General features: G+C 41.6%; 1 protein-coding gene and 1 long non-coding RNA gene across 2 annotated transcripts in view; both read right to left on the minus strand.

Moving 5' to 3' along the window:
* Positions 1 to 750: 750 nt before the first annotated feature.
* RSU1 (Ras suppressor protein 1) overlaps positions 751 to 25,740 on the minus strand; it is a 102,816-nt gene continuing 77,826 nt past the window's right edge. The window contains exon 9 of the mRNA XM_065666496.1: positions 751 to 1,217. Within this exon, the coding sequence (XP_065522568.1) occupies positions 1,115 to 1,217 (103 nt within the window). The 3' untranslated portion in view covers positions 751 to 1,114. The remainder of the gene's footprint in view (positions 1,218 to 25,740) is intronic.
* LOC136007946 (uncharacterized) lies at positions 19,210 to 23,405 on the minus strand. Its single transcript, XR_010609918.1, has 3 exons — positions 19,986 to 23,405; positions 19,691 to 19,901; positions 19,210 to 19,329 (listed from the first exon to the last, which is right to left on the minus strand). It is a non-coding gene; the product is annotated as an uncharacterized LOC136007946 (long non-coding RNA).

Below are 25,740 nucleotides of genomic sequence, written 5' to 3' on the forward strand. Positions count from 1 at the left end.
GGTGATGGGTTGCTCAGGCATGAAATTCATGAAACTGGAAATCAAGGGCAGGAAGGTCCTGGCACGAGCAATCTACGTATGAATAACTGTTCTTATTCCTTGAGTTTCCTGGTTAGCTTTTCCTCTGCTACGACTAAAACTGTTTGGAAACCACTGTCTGTAGATTTTAGGTTTTTCTTCCCTGTTGGTTACGACCTAAAGCTATTTGAGATGTTAAACAATTTGTGGCTTCTGAGCTTAGTTATGGTGCTGGCTTTGTACAGATAAATATAGAACCTGTGGCATTTTCAAAAGCCATTTGGAACAGCTCTTCAATACAGGCGCTTTCAGCACAGATTAAATACATTATTTGGGTTTTCTGCCTAACAAAAAAAACCCCAACCCTTAAAAAAACTGGCAGAAATACCATTTTCTTTAAATGACAAAGTTCTCTTTCCCCAAATTGGGGCTGGCAATTGACAGCTCTTTACAAAGACAATTTTTTTGCTTTCCTCTCTACCTTCCCCTACTCGTTGATTTCAAAATAACCTTCAAGACAAAAAAGCAGGACATAGCAATGCAAAAAAGAAATAGAAACCTCTTAAAATTTTTTACTCCTGGAACAGAACGCTTTACATTTTGACTAATTTGTATCTGAGAAAATGCTATCATATTCCTGTACAAGAAATTAACACATTGCAGGAAACTGGATATACCCATTCCTCAAGAAATTCACTATTCAGAAGTCCTAATGAAGAAATCGAAACACAATACAAAGAAAGACCTTTATTAAAATCACTTGGAATATTATATGAAATTCAATATTGTATAATATAGGTGCAAACCCCCTGATATTAACAGGACGTGATACATGTGAAGAGAGGACATTAATATACATATAAATAGAAAAGCTAAAACATGTTTGACAGTGATATATTAAATGGCTACATAAATGTGACCATAATTAGAGGAATATTTAATTTTGTGTTCAGCAGTATCTTCTAAAGCAGTATACGTAGTAAATTGCTTTTACTGCTACTGTCTGCTTTCTTATGAGTAACGGGAGATGCACAGGATTATAGGCACATGCAAAAGCAATGTAAAAGACATAAAAACAGAGGCAGAAGCCAGAGACTTATTTGTTCTTGGCTGCCAGAGGCTTACGGCTGATCTTCTTTGACTTGTCATTGTTCTTCTTTGGAGGTTCAGGATTCGCCTGCATGTGTCTACCATAAAGACTGTAAGGAAACGAGACAAAGAATATTGGTGATACAACCATTAAACACAGGTTTTTGCTCTGCAGCATGCTAAACAATACATCTAGTAACTAGAAATAAAAAAAAAAAAAAAGGAAAGTAAGTATACTTATTTTGTCTCAACACACTGAATTTTCTTTAGATCTCACGCTGCAATCAATAATATTAGGGTTTTTGTGACTTATCAGGAGGGCAACTTCGGGAAGAGCAAGCCTTTGGAGCGGTGAAGGAGCAATTAGTTTTGCCTTCAGAAACTAGCAACCTTTATTCTGCAGTTATGGGATTAAGGCTCGGAAGGCTGCAAGGATGTGTATTCAAGCCGACAATGACAAAAATTGGGTTGAACTGGAGAGATAGAGTGCCTGCTTAGAGCAAAGTGAGCATCATCCCTAACCAGAAAACCCAAGGGCTTGATAATGTGACAGAGAGCAACGGTGTCACAGCCGCCTTTGCTGCTCACACATGATTGATAGTACTGGGACAGCTACCAACACATCAATGCCACATTAGTAAGTACCACTGATTAAATGTTGACAAAGTATCCTACAATTAAGATGGCTAGCATTCACAGAGAAGCTAAGTAGACTACATGGCTGAAAGGATCTTGCTAAATACCACCTAGTAATTAATAGATAATTTATGAGTAATCCTGATTAAACTAAATTAAAAACCTACCCAAAATAAACACACCTCAAACTCAACTTCCCTTATTGACATAAAGTGCTTTCTGAAGACATACTTCGTGGGGGTGTCAGTGTATCTAAAAGGGAACAGAGACAAGCTTTGTTTCTACTCATTCAGCTGTATAAACACTGTTAATGTTGACACCGATACTCAAATCCCTCTGAAAGGTGTTCCCCTGCTAATGCTTTAGCCCAATGCTGGTGAATGTCTACCCCAATCTAGGGGTGGACATTGTCCAGCGGTGTACTAGGCTGCTGCCAGCAGAGTTGGACACAACTTCTAACATTTAATCGTAATTCTGCTGTCGAAGATGATAACAGCACCAGTTCCTATAACAGGCTTCCTTGTGTCACTGCACCTCTACCTTTTGGGGGACTTTGTCAAGGATCAGGACAGATCAGGAGCTTGGGGCTGAGAAACTCAGACTCTTCCTAGAACTGCCTTTTGATGTGCCAAAATCTGGATGGGCAACTGTCAGCACTGTTGCCACAGAACCTGGGACCCACATTTTCATGTGTCTGGGGCATGTAGAAGGTCCCAGCTGTCACAGGCAAGCTGCACTGGTCCATCACACACCCTCACATGCACTGTCTCCCACCAGAGTTCATGTATGTAGCTTGCATGTCTGTCCAGCCCCTTGCTTCAAACAGATACTTTTGCTCAGTCATGTTGGGACAGATGTAGTTACTCATGATATGCTGCTGCTTATCCAGAAAGCATGACCTGACATACATTTCTACAGTGGGTATCACCCTCAGCGGGTACCTTGGAGATAAAGGGACTCTTTACAGCAACTTCTTGTGCTTTGCAGGCTGAAACTAATTTCAGGAGGGATGTGCCCTCCCTCTTCTACAAGGCCTGAAGGACTATGCAGTCAACTGCATGCAAGAGACACTGAACAAGGTTCCAAACAGATAGAAATATTCTTGAATTACTGTGCTATAAGGTATGGCCATACAGGGGCTATTTATGTCAGATACAGAGATTTTAGCTAAGACATACATTACTTTCTACAGCTTCCTGAGGAGAGGGAGGTGCTGAGCTCTTCTCAGTGGCATTTAGTGAGAGGACACGTGGGAATGGTTCAAAGCTACACCAGGGAGGTTTAGACTGGGCATTAGGAAGCATTCCTTTACTGAGAAGGTTTTCAAACACTGGAACAGGCTCCCTAGAGAAGTGGTCAATGCCCCAGGCCTGTCAGTGTTTGAGAGCCATTTGTACAATTCCTTAACAATATGCCTTAACTTGGTCAGCCCTGAATTGGTCAAGTGGTTGGACTAGGGGATCACCGTAGACCCCTTCCAACTGAAACATTCAATTCACATTTATATTATATTTATTATATTATATTCTCAGTTTATTCTCATTCTATTTTATTCTTATTTTATTCTATGTGAGGAGGTTAGAAAGCTACCAACAGCTCTGAGATTTATTTTGCTGTATCTGGAAGATATCTCAACCCTGGAGCTCCTGGACTGCAGAATGGGATTAGAGCTTCTTGCAGGAGGGGTGCAGAGGCATCCTGTGCTTTCACGTCCTCAAGCAGCTGCAGTTTTACATCATGCTGCTAAGCAGGCTGCTGTCAAGGTGCACTGTACCCAAAACAGACTTCCTCAAGGAAAACACAACTGTAAACTGTGACATTACTTCACCTTACTATAAATTTATGTGTGCCATCACCTACTGTCAGCAAGGGATCAGATACCATTTTCTGACGAATGCAGATATCCCTGACTCTCCTCAGTAACTGCATGCTTACTGTTAGCTACAGTACACATATTTTTCTATCCATAGGAGATACAGCCCCAACAGCACAAGGCTATATATTATCCAAGTACACAGTATGTATACTAATCAAATATCCATCCTAAATAATTGTCCTGCTTTGGATGGCATTAAGCAAGTTGAAGGAGGGAAGATACAGAAGGAGATGTTTTAATATCAGGAAATACTATCACTGTGTGTTGTGGTTCAAGTTCAGTCAGTAACTCAGGACCATGCAGCCGTTTGCTTACCCCCTTGCCTTTTTCCCCCCTTCAGGCTGCATGGGGAGGAGAATTGAAAGAATGTAAACCCCACAGGTTGAGATAAGCACAGTCCAATAACTGATATAATATAAAACTACTACTGCTACTACTACTAATAATGACAAGGGAAATAACACGGGGGGAGAATACAACACTAAAAAGGGAAAGGAAAAAAGAAACAATAAACAGCATTGATGCACAATACAATTGCTCACCACCTGCAACCGATACCCAGCCCTACCCGAGCAGCGATTTGGGCCTTCCAGGTAACTCCCCCCCATTTATATACTGGGCATGACGTGCTGTGGTACGGAATACCCCTTTGGCTAGTTTGGGTCAGGTGTCCTGTCTCTGCTTCCTCTCGGTTTCTTGTTCCCCTCCTCACTGGCAGAGCATGGGATTGAAGAATCCTTGGTCAGAGTAAGCACTACTTAGCAACAACTAAAACACTGGTGTGTTATCAGCATTGTTTGCAGACTAAAGCCAAAACACAGCACTGCACCAGCTACTAGGGAGGAGAAAAATAACTGTTACAGCTGAACCCAGGACACTGTGGAAGAGCGCAGAAGTGTCATTCAAGATGGTTGTCCCATTAGAAACTGATCCAAGGCAGAAAAAGTCAGTAAACAAGCAGCATCTTGTTCTCAGTGATATGCAGTGCAGCATTTCAGCCACTGTCAGCAATAATTTTCTAACTCTGGGAAGTCAGCAATAGAGAAGTAGAAACGCACGCTCAAATCTGTGAGCACCAACAGTTAAATACTAAATTAACATTCAAGTTGTTTTTTGGCTCTAGACAAATAATGCTATGTTGGAATAGAACATGAGGTTTTTTTCATGTAACAAGAAAGACACAATTTGGGACTTCAGGCACTCAATTAAGAGAATCTACTGATCCACTGTATCTGAGCACAAGAAGTCTTCGCAGATGGGAAAAGGCCCCTGTCACGTGTCCTGTCTTCCACCTCCTGCTGCTCCACACCTCCTTTGCCCTGTTAGCGCCAGCCCAGAGGACTGTAAGAGCTTTAGTGGCTTTCAGGTGTTACATACCCTTTTTTGCTCATAGAATACACATAGAATAGAATTGCACATAGAATAGTTAGGGTTGGAAAGGACCTCAAGATCATCTAGTTCCAACCCCCCTGCCATGGGCAGGGACACCTCACACTAAACCATCCCACACAAGGCTTCATCCAACCTGGCCTTGAACACCGCGAGGGATGGAGCATGTTGGCTTAGGCTCCACTTTTTTGCTTTGGAAACTTAATCTGACTTTCCCTCTCAGATGACCCTTCCAGCATTCATTCTGCACTCAGATTAGTGAACTTCTCCTGAAGTAAAAGGGTGTGGTGGGAAATCTCCTGACCACACGGGTGCATTTGAAGTGCAGAAACTGAATATTGACAATTTTCAATGAACTTCAGTGAGTTCTGAGAAAGTCTCCTTGGGCAACACCTTCTGACTGCAAAGTGAGGTCCAGTGGCCACTGCATGCATTAAGCAGTAAAAATCCCAACTGACCTGTATGTGTTTTTGGTAGCAGTTTTCCCTTGATACTTGCTCCTTATGGTACTTAGTGCTATTGGTACTCCAGGAATTACCTCCACCCCATGAAAATACTATGTTAGTAGCAGTAGATGTCCAGGAGTTGCAGACATGTGCAGCACTTTTACATTGTTTTTAGTTATTCTCATGTCCAACCACTTCTATCAGCATGTGCGCTTAAATTCCCTCCAGAAAAATAATTATTTGGTTTGAAACAAGCAAATCAAACATCCCTACTTAGGTTTCTCTGGCAAAATTCCAAGGAAGTTTCAGCTGCACATTGCTATCTCAACTGAAGATAAGTGCTTTACAATCTATCACAGTAGTCTGCTACGCAAAGAGCAAGGATCAGACGTATTTAGACTATACAAGCCTTCACAGACAGGAACTCTCTCTTGTGTTTGCACACATCAAATACGAGGAGACATATGGTGTCACAACAACATTTAAATACAATAATGACTGTGATACTGCCACTGGGACAGAATTTGCCTTCTGTTACTCTAGGGAAAATTGAATTCACAATTTTCAATGAACTTCTGGTACAACAACAGGCACCACTTTTATAGCTCCCAAAGGTACAAAAAAACCTGGAAAAAAACCCATAAAGAAAAAAACCAATGGAGCTGGTCCACACGGAGAAGCAACTATCTGAATTACATGAGAACCTGCAACCCTTTGGCTGTAATAGATGTAGGATTTACATATACAGTCCTTAATGATTTTGATACCTACTGGAAGGGCACAGACACCATAGCTTGCATGTCACCATCTGTCAGCCAAGCTGTACTAACTGTGTACACGTTCTTGCTCTGGCATCACTGCGAAGTCAAACATGTAAGGCAGAGACACTTGCACAGTGTCTTCAGCAGTGGAGGTCAGGTTAAGACCTGCACGCAGACAGTTACACAGCTCAGCTGATGGATGATCATGTACGAGGAGATGGCACTTTGACATACCTGTTTGTAAGAGCAGACCCTTAGCAAAGGCAGATGGTCTCCATAAACAGACAAAGGAATACTGAGGTAGAATTGTGGCTTCTGTTTAAAGGCATATTTGTGAGATAAAAGTGCTGATAATACATTCATGGGAACACTTTCACATCTGATATTTTGGAACATCACCTGTTCATAGGGCTGGTCACCACATATAGCTTGCGAACCAAAACCTCAGCTGACAAACAAAAATCTGCAGTGCAAATAAATATTTGAGATGTTTGCATTTTGCATCAACAGTCAGAAGCTAGTTATTATAGCCACAGATCACAAACTGCTGAACCTCTGTAGGCTTAACAGCTACAGTACTGCATGCAGCCTTCTCATCATGTTAAAGGGGAGATTAAATGCAAGACTGAAAACACAGAAAGCCCTCTCATAGAGATCACCGGCTGCCTTCTTTCCTTGTATGTATTTTTCAAAGCAAGTATCTCTCATGAACATAAATGTTTCTTTGTATGTAAATATAAATGCAAACAAAATCTCCCTGTATTCGCTATCTGCCCCACTGGAAGTAACAAATGAGAGCACTATGGCTGCTGCAGCAAAACTAACAACATCAAGTGAGAAAGATGCTCATTAAACTTCATCATTCTGTCTACTTTAATGATGCTTTTACTTAATAAAAATTCCCCGAGCAGTTGCAAGGATATTAGGCAAGGTCTTTGGTTATGTATCAGGGGTCTAAGCTGTCACTTGCAAGCATGCAGTTCAGAAGGGGCATTCCCAAGAGGAAAGAGTGAATACAGCTTTCTTGTAATAAATTCAGAGAGAATCAATAACCACAGCCTGCCACATTACTTAAGCATTTAGGAAAGTAGGTGATCCTTCTAAATTAAACTACAAATTGCTAAATGTTGCAATTTACAGCATAAGATCAGGCATGGAACCTTGTAACTTGAAAGCATACAGTCTTTCGACCAGAATCTTGAATTTAAAAAGAGAGCTGCAGTTAGAATTAATGAAGTTCAGAAGCGCCACTTTCAAAAACCACCCTCAGCACAATCACCTCAAATTTTTCTCTCTTGTGCAACAAAACGCTTGCTAGCTGAAGGCTGCATGTCCCAGAGATGAAAAGAGTGAGCTTGTGTAAGCTAGTGAACTGAAGCATTTGATGAACGCATTGATTTTCGTGAGATTAAGCACTGTGAAAGAGGATTTCAAGAATGAGCCACAAAGAAGACACTGCTCTCACTTTCCATCTGTAATAGCCCTACAGGGTGCGTATGCAGCATGAAAAGGACACACAGTCAAATATGATCCTGGAGAGTCGCTACCTCCATGTATGTACTGTAATCCAAGAAACAAAGGTGAAACATTCCAGTGCTGCTGCTTTTCCAAAAGCTTGAGCTCAGGTTCAGGTGGGTATTTAATGCTCAGACACAGGCTTCAGGTGTGGATATTTACAGTGACCTCAACAGGACTGGCTCCCAATACCAGCTGCTGAAGCAGGAGAGGGGAAAGGCTGAATCTGTGGTGGTATCACTACAGAGGCAAAACTGAAAGTGCCTGCAAGACTGACATGTGCTGGCTAGCCTGGATCAGCCACAATTCTCAAGCACTTACTGCAAGATGCTTTTGCCCTGGCAGTTTTTGCATAGCTTATTGCAGCTCTGGTATCCCTTCTGAGCGACTGAGACTGGCCTTTTTCCCCAAGGGAGTTCTAACATGTCACCTCTTCAAACCACATCACGTCCCAAGAAGGGGACAGAGAGTAGGATTGAATTTATCAGTAATGTAACAGTGAAATAAAATAGTGGTGGTTCAAATTACTTTGCAAGTATCATATCTTGGTATTTACAATAATTATTTTTTTAATGTCTGTGGCATAAGTAAGATGATTTAAATTAAGTGAGATGAGTATGTGATTTCTTTGCACACCCGGATGGCAAGCTGCAGTTTTAGCATTCTTAATAAAGAAGAACAGACACAAATGACTCATTCTATTCAGCTAATTTTTTGCCCCTTGTTTGCGAGCGCGCTGTGAGCAGATGGCAGCAGTGTCAGAGACGTTTATCATCTGAAGCTCTCTGCAAGTTTCTTCAGGAAACTCAGCTTTGACCTGTCACCTGTTCATGCAGCAGCTCACCCCCCTCATGCTCTGAACTGGAGGCAATGCTGGCTGGTTGAAGGGGGCAGGCACTGGCGGTACTGCACGCCTGCCTCGCTGCAAGGGCTTCTGGGCTACTAAACCTGCAGCTCTTCATACGCTGTGAAACGGCTCCAGTATTTTTAGGGCTGCAACAGTTTGTCTTCCTCTATTGCCCACTCACACTCTGGTATGCTTAATACTTCAGACTGCCCCAGATCTCCACATCCCAGAGCCCACCCCCAAGACAATTCAAAGTGCAACAACCCATGATGTTTTTCTGTTCCCTCCACATGCCCCGATAATCTTCATAACCCAAAGTTCCTGAAGTGTTTGCCCTGCCATCACCCTCCCTAAACCCCCAAGTCCTGCACGTCACCTTTCAAAGAGACTTTCTGCATTACCAGAAATCCCTAATCCGCCTCAAGTGCTTTCACCTTCAGAGGCACACCACAGGGGAACTGATCACCTCTTCCCATCTTCGCTTAACCCTTTTTTTTTGTAACTAGTCTCATTTTTTGGAGCCCAAATTAGATGAGAAGGAGAGGATTCACTACAGGTGGAGAGGTAGGTATCCAAGCCCATGTTGCAGTCAGTGGAGATTGGCTTAAAAGTTTCTTAAAAGTCAAATAGTATGGTGTTGTAGAATATACTGCAGTGGCAAACAGTGACCAGATAATGAGCTAATAGGTTTCTCAGACTCTAAAGGATTACACAGAATAAAGCAAAAGTAATCTTTAAAGAGATCATTCCCTAAAACTGGCTCAGAAACTGTTGCCTCCCTTTGTCAGCAGTTATTAAAACTGAGGAAATCCTTCCTGGTAATGAAGTGTTTAACAGGATTTCGTAGGAGAGACAAGTCCACCAGAAGACATTCAGTTAAAATTCAGAATGCTCACTGATTTGCTGTACCCAAACCACTAAGGGTTGCTTCAAAATACTTCATTAGTTCACAGAGATTTCCTAAGTAGGTAGTTTCCCACAACATTTTTCTGTTGGGAGAACAGGATCTGAGTTGGACACAATCATCCTTGTAAAGAAGCCACCTTTCTGTATTACTATTACCAGTGTCAAGAGGCAAAGAGATAGCAAAGAAGATAGTGATGTAGACAGCTTTTTGAGTGACCCAGTATAAGTAATACAATCTGCTGTGAGATGGCTAATGGCTATACTCTGTTACAGATTTTCACCAGCTACAGTAGACAGCGGGCAGCTGGCTGACACGCAGACACTCATGTTTAAATGTTTTAAAATGCTAGATGAAGTCCACCCAAAGCAACCACTCCCAGTCTGTTCCCACTTGCACAAGCTGTTAGCTACCTTACATTAGAGACTGCTGAGTCATACAGCCCAATGCTGACTTACTGCAAATTCCTGCCTAAAACCACTCCAAATGCCAGTAAGCAAAAGAAAGTTTTCTGCCAAAACTGTCCTGGAGCTCACTGCCTCAGCGACTCTGTAGAACATGCATCCTCCAAAATAAGCCCACCCAGCCTGTATGCTTCCCAATGGCCACTTCACCATTCAATTCCCCATAGGGTTCCCTTCCACCAGATCTCTCCCTTTACATTTGCTGTGCCACCTGAAGAAGAGAAATATTCAACCTCTATGGGCCATTTTTCCCACCCTCTTTCCCTACAGGTAACTGTCAGTGATGGACCCTGACCAGATAGAGCTCTGGCCGAAGCTCAGGAGCTCCTTGTGATGCTCCTCACAATAGCATCATCAGTCCTGCCATCACGACTCAACCGCCCAAACACAGCAGTTGTAAAAGAAATACCATCCAATAGGATGTATAAGGAGACACCCTGGGGGAGACATGTCTGTGTGGGAAGATCTGAGCTGAGGTAACTGATTTACAAACACCAGCTCTCCTATAGGACTGGCAATTGCTGGATAATTTTAATCCTGCCAGACACATCCACTCTTAAAAGTGGTTAATTTAATCCCTGCTTCTTGGAACTCACCATCTTACATGTTAAGGAGAACTCATTTATTTCAATTTTTTTTCCAGACAGGAATTCAAGTAGGTGTTAGGCATTCCTTTAATTAATATACAGTAATAAAAAAGCGCCTTCTCCTCATATTCTCTGAGGCTAGCAACCTTTTGAAGAAAGTACTTTAAATGTGAATCTTGTTAGGGCAGCACAGCTGGAAGCTCATAGAAACCTAGCAAAAAAGAAAGTCTTTTTTAAAGGAAAATGTATAGGCCAAGATCTGCAAAACTGGCTAATGACTTTGCACACCCCACTTGAAAGACCTTACAAGAAATGTGGCTTTTGACAGAGAGGGTTTTGAAAGCGCATGGAATACCAACATCTGCTTTCTGAAAGTCAGACCTACCTAACACCCAGGGAGCACAACACTGAAAATCTCAGCTGTGCCAAAAAGCCAGAGAAACATACAAGGGGGACCCCCACAGACCTGTCATAAGGGCTTCTTTAAACAGAGACAAGCACAAATCAAGATTTCATCTAGAGAATTTATTACACTAACAAGAATCCTAGCTAGCCCAGTATAACGAGACTGCAGCCTGAGAGCATCAGGGAGGGAATGAATTGTTCCTGCACCTGGACAGTCCTATCAGACTATCTCAGTTATGAAGAATTTCTCACATGGGATTTGCATCTTCAAGCGCATCCAGGAGGGCTGATCTCCCTTCTCATGCTCCATTTAAAATGGGCTGGTGAGTGGTTCAGCCTACACATGCAGGCCAGTCTGTGCATCCACCCCACGCATGGAGAAACTCCACAGGTCAGAACCTGAAGCCCTCACAACTAAGAATTCCCAGACTGAAGTGGGATATTTTTCCCCTCGTTTTCTTTTCACAGACCAAATGGTGCTTTCCCACTTATGTATGACCAGAAAAAAACATTTTAGTCCACATACAGGCACCAGCTGTAACCCTGAGGGCTCAGGTATTCACCAGAAGACATGACATCCTCCACCTAATCAATCAGAAGTAATTAAGAGCCACAGAATCTGTATGAGCAGACTCAGCTTCTTTGGCAGAAGCCAGCACAGGTGGCTGCAAAGAAAAATGCACCAGCAAGAAGGAGAAGGAATATTTAAGAGAGAAAGAAGCATGTTCTGTTTACTGAAGTCATCTCTATCACCACAAACTTCATCTTTATGTATTCGTAATTCTGTGAGCATGCAGAAGGTAAATCAGTTTGCTTCATTTCACCAAGCCATGTTGCTGGGACCATATTCAGGGCCACTTGCTAGCTCTCAAACTAACCCTGGACAGGCAGGGAACATGATGCAGAAAACGTAACTGGCAATGCTGCACACACACCTTCCTGGCACCAGCCAAACACAGTCCCCTTCATTCTTATGTTACTTTAATGTTGTTGTCTACATGGAGTCCTTTGGGATTAAGTAAAACGGTGCTCATTTTCCTTTCTGAATACTATATACTAAGGGGCTTGCTGCTCAGATAAAACCCCTTACATAATCTTTGTTACTGATTTACTACATGCATTTTGCTGTGTACCTAATTATCACTAAAAAACTGAAAACACAGGGTAAAAACAGCAAAGTGCAAGCCAAGGAACTTTAAGTTATTCTGCGTCTGGCAGGTATGTATTTTTTTTCTAGTAACTAGACAAAGTGTACCGGTAAAATGTATAGAAGGGGCTCTGGGTAAATACTGATACACAGAGCACCTTTTTTTTCTTCTTTTTCTTCTCGTTTTCCTTTTAAGCAAAACTGAAATCTCTGAGTTAATCTGAGCCTGCTGTGCTGCACACTGAGGTGACCGATTTCACTGGCAGTAGGAGGAAGAACATTCAGGGGACCACAGCTCTCCAGGCACAGGGTTTATACAGGGGCCCTGCTCTGCTGGGCTGGCTCACATGCCTCTGCTGGGGTGTCTACCTTCGTCATCCTACTGGCTGCAGGGCCAGCTGCCTTAAGAGCTCCTCTAAATAGACACAAAGACCCAACAGTGATAAGGGATACAGTGACACAGTGGAACTCAACCTAGTCCTCCTGAATCCTCAGCTCCTGAGATCCTCAAAGGCAAAGGAATAAAGCCCTGGTCCCCCTTGCACAACCCACTTGAATGAACCAACACAAGAAATTCTTTCTGGAAGGCAGCGCAAGATCTGGGACCCACTGTGTAAAGGAGGTACAGGACTTACTGAAGAGGGGACATTTAGATTAGATATTGGAAAAAAAATTCCTTAGTGCGAGGGTGGTGAGACACTGGCAGAGGCTGCCCAGAGAAGTTGCGTCTGCCCCATCCCTGTAAAAAGCCCTTGTAAAAAGTCTCTCTCCAGATTTTTCTGTAGCCCCTTTAGGCACTGGGAGTTGCTCTAAGGTCTCCCCAGAGCCTTCTTTTCTCCAGGCTGAACAAGCCCAACTGTCTTCACAGGAGAGGTGCTCCAGCCCTCAGATCATCTTTGTGGCCTTTCTATGGACTCACTCCAACAAGTCCACATCCCTCTTGTGTTGGGGGTGCCAGAGCTGAATGCAGTACTGCAGGTGGGGTCTCATGAGAGCAGAGTAGAGGCGAAAAATCACCTCCCTCAACCTGCTGGACATGCTCCTTCTGATGCAGCCCAAAACATGGCTGGCTTTCCGGGCTGTAAACTCACATTGTCTGCCCATGTCAAGCTTCTCATCAAACAACACTCCCAAGTTCTTCTCCTGCTTCTTCTTTGCTGTTAGTCCATTCTCTGTGCAGCCTGTGCTTGTGCCTGGGACTGCCCCGACTGGGTGAAGGACCTGGCACTTGGTCTTACTGAACTTCATGAGGTTTGCACAGACACACTTCTTGACCTGCCAAAGTCTCTCTGGATGACATCTACTGTGGAAGACCAAAGATGGTCACACAGATACCATGTAATAAAATGATATGGACTGTTCACCCCATTTTCCAGCCAGTTTTAAACAAAGCATTGCACTATTAATATTTGCCAAACAATTACTGGGTTTTAAGCAAATCTGTGGTGGTTTTCCATGGCTTTTACTGCGCCAGCAAAGCTGTTCCAGAATCTTTTCAGGAGGGACCCATGTTGTATGGCAGCCAATAATCTTTATAGTAACACTGCAATGAAAATGTCACTTACTGTAACGAGCAGAGATCATAAGTTAAGCCCCTAGCTACCTTTCTATTATTTTTCATTACAGTCTTTCTGGGTTTGTTATGCTTCAAGAGTACTAAGGGAATTACACCAAATTAGGCTCACTAGTCAGCTCTTCATTACTCACACCACGCTGAAACTGAGCCATCAGCAAACTGAACTAGCTCCTAAGGTAACACAAGACACTAACATTTGTCTGAATATTTACCATTTCTTTTCTAGCTTGTCCTCTTCTTTGTTCTGAAAAACAAACTTGCCTAAAGTTGGAGGCGGTTCTGAGACAACAGGAAAATCACGTAATATTTTTCCATTCTTGAGAGAATGGTTGGACTTCCTTTTGTCTACTAGAAACAAACTGATACATATATATACACACTCATGCCTTCCTGACAGCAGTTTTTCCTGGATTTGTGTTCCAGAGTGCTGGATGAGCTGGGTGAGACAAGAAGTCGCACTTGCTATGTGAATCCTTGTCCCTGCTCCATTGCAGAGTTTTACACTGGCTTCCTTCCCTCTTGCAAAGCAAGAAGCTGACCACCCTGTGGAAAACAGCAGTTATGCTGACATCAGTAAGTTTTGGTGTCATCCAATCCACATGACTTCCCAAGTTGCTTTTAGTGTCTTTCAAGGCCCAAAGTGTGAAGAACATAAAGTCTTTTGAAAGTCTTTCTTCTCCCCTGATGCTCACCAAGATGAAATGGAAACATAGGGTCACAGCCTGATTTTGATTTCAACAAAATCAGTCCAAGTTTTTCTTCTGATTTCAGTGGGTGCAAGGTTTGGCCTTTAATGCCATACAATCTGTTCCTGACAACTGAAAATCCAGTAGTGCACACCAGGCAGCATGGGCTACCCTGTGAGATAGATCTCATCAGGGTCTTCTTAGAAATCACCTACAATTCTTACTTTGGATCTCTCCTGAACAGAGTGACCTGAGAAGTGCAAAGATCTCTACTTAAGACAACAGAAGTTCCATAATAATTTGTGTCATAGTTAGTGTTAACAACTGAGGCATATCTTGGAAACTGCCAAAATAAACACGGCTTTAAGATGTCAATCAAACAGCATGTTCTTTGTTATTTAATTCATCTACACATGGCCCTTGTTATCTACGCAAGTAAACATGCAAACTGTACTTGCAGTACAGCTCACAAGCCCCGAACTATACAACAACATATGAAGAACATCTAGGCTGGTTATGAACACTGGAGTGAAAATTATGTCTTCTAATCAAGTGCTAGTAATAGCTAGGGCCAATGAGTCACTCTGTAAACTTCTTAATGCACGCATTAACCAAAATAGTTTCTCTTACAAGGAAGGTGGGATTATGCATACTGATATGATCTGGTTTTGCTGAACATCTTTTTGCCGTAGGTAGGCAGCACTCATCCTAAATAATTCTAAATCACTGGTGCTTACGTATGCTTATGAGTTAGAGGAACAAGTACCATGCTTATTCTTAAAAGGACAAGAACTAGTTTACTCCATCATTAGACATTTGCAAAAGAGTGATGCAAAATAAACCAGTGGTTCCACCTGCTTCTTCACAAGAGGAAAAGGAAAATGGAGTTGAAACCACGTGCACTGAATCAGTCTACGTGCAGTGAAGGCAGAAACAGTGCAACAACAAGGAGCCAAACCCGAAGTTGCAGTGTTGGACAAAAAATTGCAAGACGTCTACTTTGAATCTTCCTAGAAATATGCCAGAAAACACTGCAGGGAGGTAAAACATGGTCCTTGGATTACCCTCCTTACTTTCTGGTTCCTCAACACACAGGCTATTAATGTGTTTACCAAATCCTAGCCTATGCACACAAGGTAGCAAACAGGCAGCAGCCCCCTACTTATAAAACTGCCCTAGTATTCCCCAAGCTTGTGGCATGGAACACATCTATCAGAAACGCAGTAGTGGGAAAAGCAAAGTGGCAAAAGATGTCAACAGCTCTCTGTCACTCAGAAAGCACTTCATTAGCCTGTCAATTGCACAGTGTCTAGGAGTTACATTTATTGACAACTCAATGTCAATTGATCCAACATCTAAATAAAGCTTTTCTTGTGCAATGAACTTGCTGACTCACACAATCATGAGATCTATAGAGCACTGATAGCTGTACTAAGCTCAAATCACTCTAATTTCTAAGCAAAACGAAACCAGAAATGGTAAAATCCCACCAGCAGCTGGACCATATTCACTGCTTACAGCACAAACTTTTAAAATGAGACCCATTTTTTATACACTTCATAGGTGGGGTATGCACTCATGGTGAAGAAAAGTCCTTATACAAAGCATTGTTTTCCACTTCTATGGCCATTTGTGCCTACAAGATTACTTCTGAAATCCAGGGAGTCTGCATTTTCTACTCCCTCAATTTAGCATGGAAGTACCCAGCAATGTTCAATTCTGTACACCAACGAACTGCTCTGTGAGGATAGGTCCCTCAGCTTCTTATTGGGTTAGGATGCTGCTGCAAATGGCTAATTGATCCTGCAGTGGCTTTAACAACTGGCAGTCACTTCACACAGCCAGCAGCATTCCTGTGGCGCACAGGCTCCTAACCCTTGCTTGCTTTGCTTTGTACTACCTATTTTATCACTTCATGATAAGGTAGCATCAAAGACAGCAGGAGTAACCTATTCTGGCATCTCCATCTGGCACTATATATCAGACTTGTGCTGCTCTGGTGGATTAGTTTCAGATCCCTGTTGGCAGATCAAAGGCAGCAATAATAACCACAAATCAATCCCTCTTTAAGGTCTAAAACATCTTCTCTCTCACATGGGATGCCTCATTTCTTCACCACCCCAGAGCCCTTATAAATACCAACTTTGCCTAGACACAACAGTTGTATGCAGATACTCAGGCCCTGGAGAATGTGATGTTGTGTTTTTGGCTGTTTTCTCCTATTTACTGACAAACAAAATAAGCAGAATCAGTAGAGGGGCTCACACAGATTAAACACTTGAGTCCCCAAAGCCAGAAAGCCGCTTGATGCCCAAGTGAGGGCCTACAGAGAAGATGGCTTGCTTCCTTCAGTCTCAGGTAACATATATTCCGGCACCCACTGGTGAGATGGTGCTGTATTTTCACTGAAGCACTCAGGTACCATCAGCTCACTGCTCAGTGCTCTAAGCTGGCCAACATATTTTCAGAGCATGTGTTCAGAGAGAGAATAGATGCATCCCCAGATGAACAACTGCATTGTGGACAAGTTGCTTTCTAATGGTGTTTCCAGATAGCTTACCCACTTGATTAGCACACACTCTAGAAAACAGGGCTTAGAATGGGGATTCAAGAGGCTTATGATCCACATGGCTGCTTCAGTACAGGGGAAACATCTGGTCCCACTGGGAACAACTGTGCTTGCATTCTTGAGATCATGTTTTAATTCTTGATACTTACCTGTTAGGTCCTAGCTAAGGGCACTGGGAGCTAAAATATGGCTCAAAGGCTAGGTATGAGCTCTCTGCCTGACTATGCTTTACTGTCAAGATGAGAATTTTACTGCAAGAGAAGTAGCTTTTGTTTCCTCCCTCTCTGTAACACCTTCACAGTGACAAAGCTGTATTCACCATGATGTAGCTATGCAGTTTCCTAGGACCAAACTCACCCAGAGATATTATGGAAAAAAAAAAAAATAAAAAATCAGTGCCTTGGATTTTACAAGAGAACATCTATTATGCGGTAAAAAATAGACCTTCATGGGTAGTGAAGACATAAACTCTGCCTCTTATCTTTCTTTAAGTCTTTCAGTCTTGTAAGTTGCAGTTTGAACCAAATCTCTGAAGAGACTGAAACATTGGCTAGAATAGCAACAGCTCAACATTCCCACATTCTTCCTAAAATAAAACCCAGAGATAAATAATGAAAGTGATAGCTGCTTAAAGATCTTCTGAAATTCGTAAGAAAAAATGAATCAGTTAAAGGCAAACAGCCATAAATCCTCTGATGCCAATATTGCATCACAGCAGTCTGCAAAAACCACAAAGACGTAATATTTCAGGGTTACCACGTAACGTAAGAAGAACATTTTGTACTAAAATTCTGTTGAAAGCAAATGTAAATACTTTTGTCCTGATTTTTTAAGTATTCAATTAAGATACAGTTCCACCCGACTGACTACTTATCACTGATATTTTTTACTATACACATAAAACTAGAACATTGTCTCAACATATGGAAAATGTGGATAGTACATATTGCTCATAGCTGCACATAATTTTAAGAACTGTAACTGTACTATTTCTAGATAGTTTTTAAACTATGACAAAGATGCATGCCATTGAAGAAAAATGGCAAGCCTATAAAAAGCTACACGTGTTTGAGTCAATCAAGTATAAAAAGAGTATAATTTTTTTCTTATAGTATGATTCTTTTACATGTTAGTGTAAGTAGGAAACTGGAAAGATTAACCAAAGATCAAGAAAAAAAAGGCCATACTTTTCTTCCCCCCTCCCACTACTGGGTTTAGAAAAATATCCTAGAAAGGGAAAAAAACAAATTACACTGGCAACTTCTAAGACAGTTTAATAAACCTTGGGGAAGGACTTAGTGTTAAATTTGCCTTCCCGGTAGTACCTAAAGCACTGCTACTAAAGCAATACAATACAGTTTATGAACTTGTCTTTACTGCTGCATAATTTATCTTTGAGAAATGATACTATGGTGAACAACTGCTCTCTATGAATCTCTCTGGGGCTTCAGCGGACTGCAGTTTTTATCACAGCCAAGTAAACTGGATCAAGATTGAACTTCAAACCAAACTATATATAACACATTTTTGCATTAATGAAAAATGTCCAGTTCAAAAGTTGAACACTACTACATTCAAATAACTGTTTTTCTAATGCTTTACATCTATTTCCCAACTAAGTCTCTTTGATATACTTCACACTGAAAATTAAAAGAAACAAATTCCAGAACCGCTCATCTTTCTGTTCATTCTAGTATTTCTATTTCTAAAACTCTCCCTTTCCTATTTTATTAGTTTCCTGCCTAAGAAAAAACAAATATACCCCTTCATAAAAAAACCCAACCAAACAACCCAAAAACAAATCCCACAAATCCAAAACTACACTGCCAATTCAAAATAAACATAACTAAGCCCCAACAACCAAAGCCAAAAGTACACTAACTTCACTTCTTCTAGTGCTCATGGTATGGTTTGCTCAGACCACTTTCTAGCACTGTAGTTAGAAAATGGTTATTTTCGGGGTGCACGCTTTCCCTCATGACAGCAAGTTAACACGGCTAAACAGCTTTCTGGTTACCAGATTTAATGTGATGAAGGCATGAGAAACCCTAGCCAGAGGAAAAAGGTAAAGAAAAGAAATTAGATCAATCTATTTTTGTAACTAAAAACTCCACACAAATCAGACTGTATGAATCAGAAGGTGTAACTACACAGAGGTACATGCATACGTGCTGTGAAGAAAACTTCACTGTCACCCGAAGTCCCCAGGCTCATGCAAAGCTGATGTAAAGAGCAGTGAGGAACAAGCACAATGGAAGGGAGAATAATGGTCAGCCCCAATTTCTTACCAAGGATGTATTAGATTTTGATGAGAACAAGAAAATGAAAGGGGAAAGGTACACATATGCACAGGGCTTGTGACCTCTTGCAGTTGGTTAGCAGATGCAGCTGTTTTAGCCATCTAGATCTGTGACCTGGAGATCAAAGAGCCAGCATTAATGATCTCTCCTTTCCTCCATATCCTTGCAGAACCTGATCCCAGTACAGTTTAGAAATGCTGACATCCACAACAAATTGCCTCAGGGAGAAGAAGGAAGACCAAGCTAGGGAAAGGATGGAAGAGAGGAAGGAAGAGCTATGAGGACCAAAGAGGGATGAAGAAACACACAAAGCTTCAGGTATGGAAAGCCACTGGCCTTGGCATGGGAAAAAGAGTACAACACTGGTATATTGCAAGAAACGCACAGGCAACTCTCACTTCAGTAAAGAAAGGGAACATGGAGGGAATGAAGGAATTAATGAGCATGCAGACATGTGAAATCAGGAAGCCCTTACGGTATAGAACAGAAGAACATGGGGGACTCTTGAATGATGCAAAAGTCTATCCCTCAAATGATGTGTAACAAGTTCTTAGTCTGTGTTTTTCAGTACCATTAATTCAAGACCAAGCACATTCACCATGAGCAGAGACTGCAGCAGACCTGCCCTGTTTAAACATACATGGTGCTTGTCACTTCTTCACATCCATCTTTCAGTCACATTTCCTCTGTTAATGAAAAAATAAATGTTAAAAAAGGGAAGTATTAACATAGCCAATGCCAAGGACATTAATTTTAAAAATGCTATTTACTTTGTATCAGAGTTGTCATATATCTTGATCTTGAGCAGTTCTTAGCCTTGTCTAGATCCTGATTCCATGCTGTAGAGACAAACTCTGTCCTGACTCCTTCCTGCACATGATTCATTCACTTGACATCTTTAGTACTGTACCCACTTGATGGGCTTAATGTATTTAGTAAAAGACAGTAATTCTTAAGCAAAAATGAGTTTTTTAGTGCAAATCCTGGACAGCAAATTACTGTCAAGTATAGGCACAACACAGCTCAAGCTATCTGCTTGAAGAGAGAAGTCACCTGGCTCCAAAAGCTGGTCTCATGCTTTTGTGAGAAAATCTGCAGCTCCATGAAAAGAGCAGGTCAATCCCCAGCCTCAAGGAACAAGTACTAGGTCCAGTGAGCTGCCTGCAAGTATTGCTCAGCATCTGGCTTGTTACGTCCTAACAGCGCAGATGCAGTACCCTAGTGAAGAGACTCACGCAGGTAACCCACCTTCATAATCTATTCCCCTAACACACACCAATCACAGGTGTCTCCCCAAATCAAGAAACCTACAGAGAGCACAAAACTACTGCTGAAGCACAAGGAAAAGATCAGCCCATGGCTACTCTTCATAGCTTTTTGATTTGCAAGAGAAATAGGTAGCCTGGGTGGGAGGGTCCACGTAGCCTCTGGGATCTAAGGGTGGTGCTCTCAAGACACCTGGGACCTGGGAATTATTCCCATAGCAGCCACTGTTAGAATTAAACTCACTATTTGCAGAAACAGAAGATGAAGAAGAAGCAATTACCCTGTTAGGAAGTGTGCCAACAGATAACCTGCATACGTGAACACACAATGAGTTTATTTCTACCACACCTCCCTATACATCCGAGCTGTGACTTGATGCCAGGTGACCTGGGTGCTCTCATGCACTCATACTACATAACTGCCCATCTCCCTGGTGGGTCTTTGGCAGACATCACACGCTAAGCTAGCATTACTTGAAGCCCCAGCTCATGTTCTCTTCAAACTCCTCTGTTCCCCCTTTCTCAGTCACTATGGCAACACCCATCATCCTGCAAACGGCACCAGTCGACTCGGGCTTGCTCTGCTCTCATTCATCTGAGCTGTTTTAAAAATCGCCTCTTCTGCCTGTGCAATGTTTCTAAAACCCAGGTTTTACTCCTTGCCACTGTCCCCCCATCTCTGGCACAGTTCCACCGTCCCGTGGCGTGAACCCATGGCTGTCCCAAACATGGCCCCACTCAGGATTAGGTAAAAGAGCCAAAATCAAAGCCAAAACAGGAGCACACTCTGTGGGTATCTCTAAGTGGACTGAAGGCAGACTGAGGACCTTCTCTTGAAAATCCTGGTTCTTGTGAGCAGCTTTTCCGTGCTAAGCAGAGGCACTGAAGATCAGCTGTAGATAGCCAAAATAGAAACAGTGAGGCAAGGACAAATTATCAAGGCTCTCCTTTGATTCAGATTTTTCCAGGACACATCTTAGTTCTTCCTTACTTTTTTTTTTTTTTTTAATTGGGCTGTGACTGTATGTTATTATTCCTCACATTACACCCATTCTGTACTGATGCTAATCCTGGCCTGGGAGAGACAAGTAGATTTAACCCAAGTTGATTCTGTTCTTACTGATTTTTTCCTATATTCTGGAAATACTATTTCAGTACTGGCAACTTTAGACCCGATATTCTCACAGCCTTCCTGAAGATTTGCTATTTTATTTGGAAATTATCAGAAGGGAATACACTTGTTGTGTGCTTTTTAATTCTGCCAGAGCAATGAAGAACAGGCCAGGGGTTCCCAGCTTCAGGATAAATAACCAGCACATAGAATAAAAACAGTCTGAAGGAAGAAAGACACAATTTTGGAGGAGTCCTCTATCATTTTTGCAAAAATTAGTTTAATAGTACTGCTGTTTACGTGCATGGGGATAAAGACTACACATGCTACAATGGGAGATCTGTACCTCTGCTCAATACTTGGGAGAAAATAGCACTTTCTTTCAGAAAGAAAAAGTCATTTTCGTTGAGGCAGTATATAATTTTCCACACACAAATGTGTTCATCCAAACCCAACCTACACGTCTCTGTACCTTATGCTCAAATTTTCTCTCACTGTATTCAATACATTAAGTGCTGCCTAACTCCCACCTCCTGAATTCAGAAAAAATACTTTTTACCTTTCAAAAAAACCCACCCTTTGAAATAGAATATATTCTTATTGTTATACCCTGCAAGTTAGAGGCTGAAAACAGCCATTAGTTAACAACCTACCCACTAGCCTGTAAAGTGTTAACAATGCATGAACCAAGCTGTAAGGAAACTGCCAAAAGAAAAGGGCAGGGCATGCTCCTTGAGCTACTCTCTTCTGGAAAACAAAAATATACCAGGGGCTTTACCACTCAAAAAGCCTTGCTCTTTTCTCCTCCCATGCTGGCTAACCTTTGCTAGCCATCAAATGAAAGGGTGGGCCACACCACGGCCAAGGGTGCAGCATCCCTGCATACACTCATGGACCTAGGTCAGTGTCTACATCCTCTGTACCTCTTCTGGAGCCACCCCACCACCCTAAGGGCAGATATATGCTTGAGATTACACACTGCCATACTTAACACACTGAAGGCTGCACATCCCTTATATGTTTGAGCTACCAAGTCAAAGTGTTTGCTAGTTACTGCATTAAAAGAGGGGAGGTGATACACTGAGACTTGCACTCTTCTAGAAGCACAAGGATCCAAAACTGCTCAGAGTAATTTTAAAGCTTGTTAGTTTCAGCTATGATCCCCAAATAGTACCATTCAAATGATTCAAAGCGGTCACAGAGTTTAGCAATACAGTGGTATCATAGGAAGTATGGTCTACCCAAAGCAAACATGGTGGACCACAATCACACAAAGGAAACCCAAGTCCTCAGAAGAGGACAAGCAAGAAAATACAAGCTGGTTGTGCCTTTGGCATTTTTCCATCATCTTTCTCTTCCATCTCCTGACTGGTACTGGGAGGAAAAGACAGCAAATATCCTTTTACATCCTATCCTTTATTTGGTGTCCTTGATTTCTGCTCTTACTAAATTCTCCATTATTTTGCTATTGCTCCGCTTCCTCCTATCTCTTCCTTTTGCGTAATCAGCCAAATCTCCTCATCTATTTTCCTGGTTGAGTAACTCAGCTTTTCCCATTTCTCTTCCTTTCCCAGCTCACCAGCTTTTGCCTTCTTCCTGGTTTTCCTCCCGTACCACTTTTATGCTTTCTTCCTTCCTTTCCTTATTTCTCATAATTTTATCACTTTTTTTTATTTATTATATAGGATACTTATCTTTCCATCTGTGTTCCCTTCTTGCTTCTCAGGTGGTTGGATCTGAACAGGAGTGGCTGTTTTGAGACACTTCAGTACGAAAACGAATGGCTCTTCTTAGGATTTTAATCAGCTGATGGACACGCACTACAAAGAGGGGATCTGCTATGGTGTGTTTTAATATATTTCACTGGATCCCATATCATCATTCAAAAAAATATTCTAAAAGTATTTAAAAAGAATTTAATGAAACATTTCATATAAATCTTTATGGGAATTGCAGTAAGTTCAATTTTCCCCTTAAACAGTAGGCACGAAATAAAAATTATTACTGACATCTGTCATATTTTAAATTCATTTATAAAATTTAGTAGTGGAAACAACAGATGTAGCATAAACCACTGTGAAACGATCTTCTTAATAGAGCATCCTTTAAAGAAAGCAGCTTCATCATTGACAGTCATTTAGTAACACAGAAGGCAGCATCCCAGATGATATTTGCTGCTGTTATATTAGAGGTAATTAAACCATAAGGTGATTTATTCCTTTGCAGCCATGTAATTGAACTTTCTAAAGCCATTAACGATACCTTATGAAAGGATCAGAAGATACAGAACATGATTATCTCCAGCAAAACTGCATTTACGACACAAAAAGCCACAAAAATCCACAAAATGCCATTTGTTGGCAAAACATGAATATATTAAGCCACAAAGGCCAGCACATTGAGGGTAGAAATGCTGATACCAAAAGCACATCTCTCCTTCCCCCAGCTCTCCCTTTCATATGATTGACAGTAATTTTCTGAGGAGGCATTATCTCCAGACAAGAAAATCTGTGTAGATAAAAAACAATTTTACATTAGCCCTACTGCAGCTCTATTGATTACTGACGGAAGCTGTAGGCAACAATATACATATATATTTTAAAAAATAACATGTATTTAAGAGTGGAAAATACCTGCTATGTATAGAAACTCAAAGGAGTATCAATGTCTTGCATATTTTCCCCACCATATTAACTAATCCAGCAAAAAAAGCTCCTTGATATGTCATTTGCTGATTGATGAGCACAGAGAGCTGGGACCCGAGCACGGAATTTTATTGCTGAAGACATTTTCATCTGCAGCCAAATCACCAGGGAAACACTTTGTCAAACAACTTCATTCTGCAGGGAGACTTTGTGACAATATTGGCAACTTAAGAATTTGTTCTGGTTTTTCCAATAGCATCTACCTGTCCGTGTTGAGAAATATTTACAGGAGCCCTGCAATTCATGCAGATGTCCAGTTTATGATGTGGGAACAAGCAGTTCACATTTCATTGCAACAATATGTAAAAAATAGTTTCTCACAAGCTCTATTTTTTTAATATTTATCTGTATATAAACAATCCAATATATTTTTGGCAGAGTTTAATACCAACCCCCTGTACTCTCATATTAACAACTGATCTTACATGGACCAGGCCTACAAACTGTTACTTTTTTAAGAGTTCAAGCACATTTCCTACCTTTTTTTTTTTTTTTTTTCCCAGCTCAGGGCACTAGATCTAACAAAATGCTGCTAACTTTTATACCATCAGGTTAGGCAAGAAAGGCTTCCAGTAGGACACCATCAGTTAATACATCCACACTCTTATCCTCTTGCTGGTCCCAAAATTGCTAAGGAATCTGAGACCTGCTGATTGTCTTGAAGCTTCTAATTATTTCCTGTGTTGAACTGAATTCCCAGGTTTCACAGTTTTTTACTGTGGTGGCAGCAAAAGTGACCTACTATGAAATTTTCTCAGCTGAGTAATAGTCATTTGGTGTTACCAATGGCTCAGCTGTGCTATCCATGATGGGCTAAACTTAATAAATCCAGAAACAGGAAGCCCCAATCACGATTTATGTATAACATTGTACATACAATTCCTTTGTCCATAGATGAGCATAGCAAAACAGATGAATGGCCAAACAAGACGGTCAAGACTACCTGGTATGTGATAGAGTGGGGGAAGCAAAGAGTATTACCATTTCAACTCAGTTGAAGCTAATGGTAAAACTTCAGTCCCTTGCATTCAACAGGGCTAGAGTTTCTTCTTGGGATTTTAGGGTTAAATCCTCTAAGCCTCACTGATAGTTCCACATCTGAAAATGTGAGGGGGGGGGGGGGGGGGTTGGTGGTGGTTAAGCTGAATAATACTTTTCCCAGAGAAGTGTCCCCAGGTACTGAGATGCCATTTTTCCTAAGCAATCTGCCAATGGCATTGTTCCACCAACTAATATAAAGGACAAGGGATCAAGCATTTAATACCAGCTGCAGTCAACTAGCAAATAAAAAGGCTTTCATCCATCACTGTGCATCCATTTCCACCATTCCTATTGCCACAGGATCCACTCACCCCACCACTGCTTCCCATCTTCCTGATATGGGCTTTCAGAAACACACACAGATTTATGGTTTAAAAAAAATCCACATCATGACACACGTATA

This window comes from Lathamus discolor, chromosome 2 (genome assembly GCF_037157495.1).
Source record: "Lathamus discolor isolate bLatDis1 chromosome 2, bLatDis1.hap1, whole genome shotgun sequence".
NCBI classification, from domain to species: domain Eukaryota; kingdom Metazoa; phylum Chordata; class Aves; order Psittaciformes; family Psittacidae; genus Lathamus; species Lathamus discolor.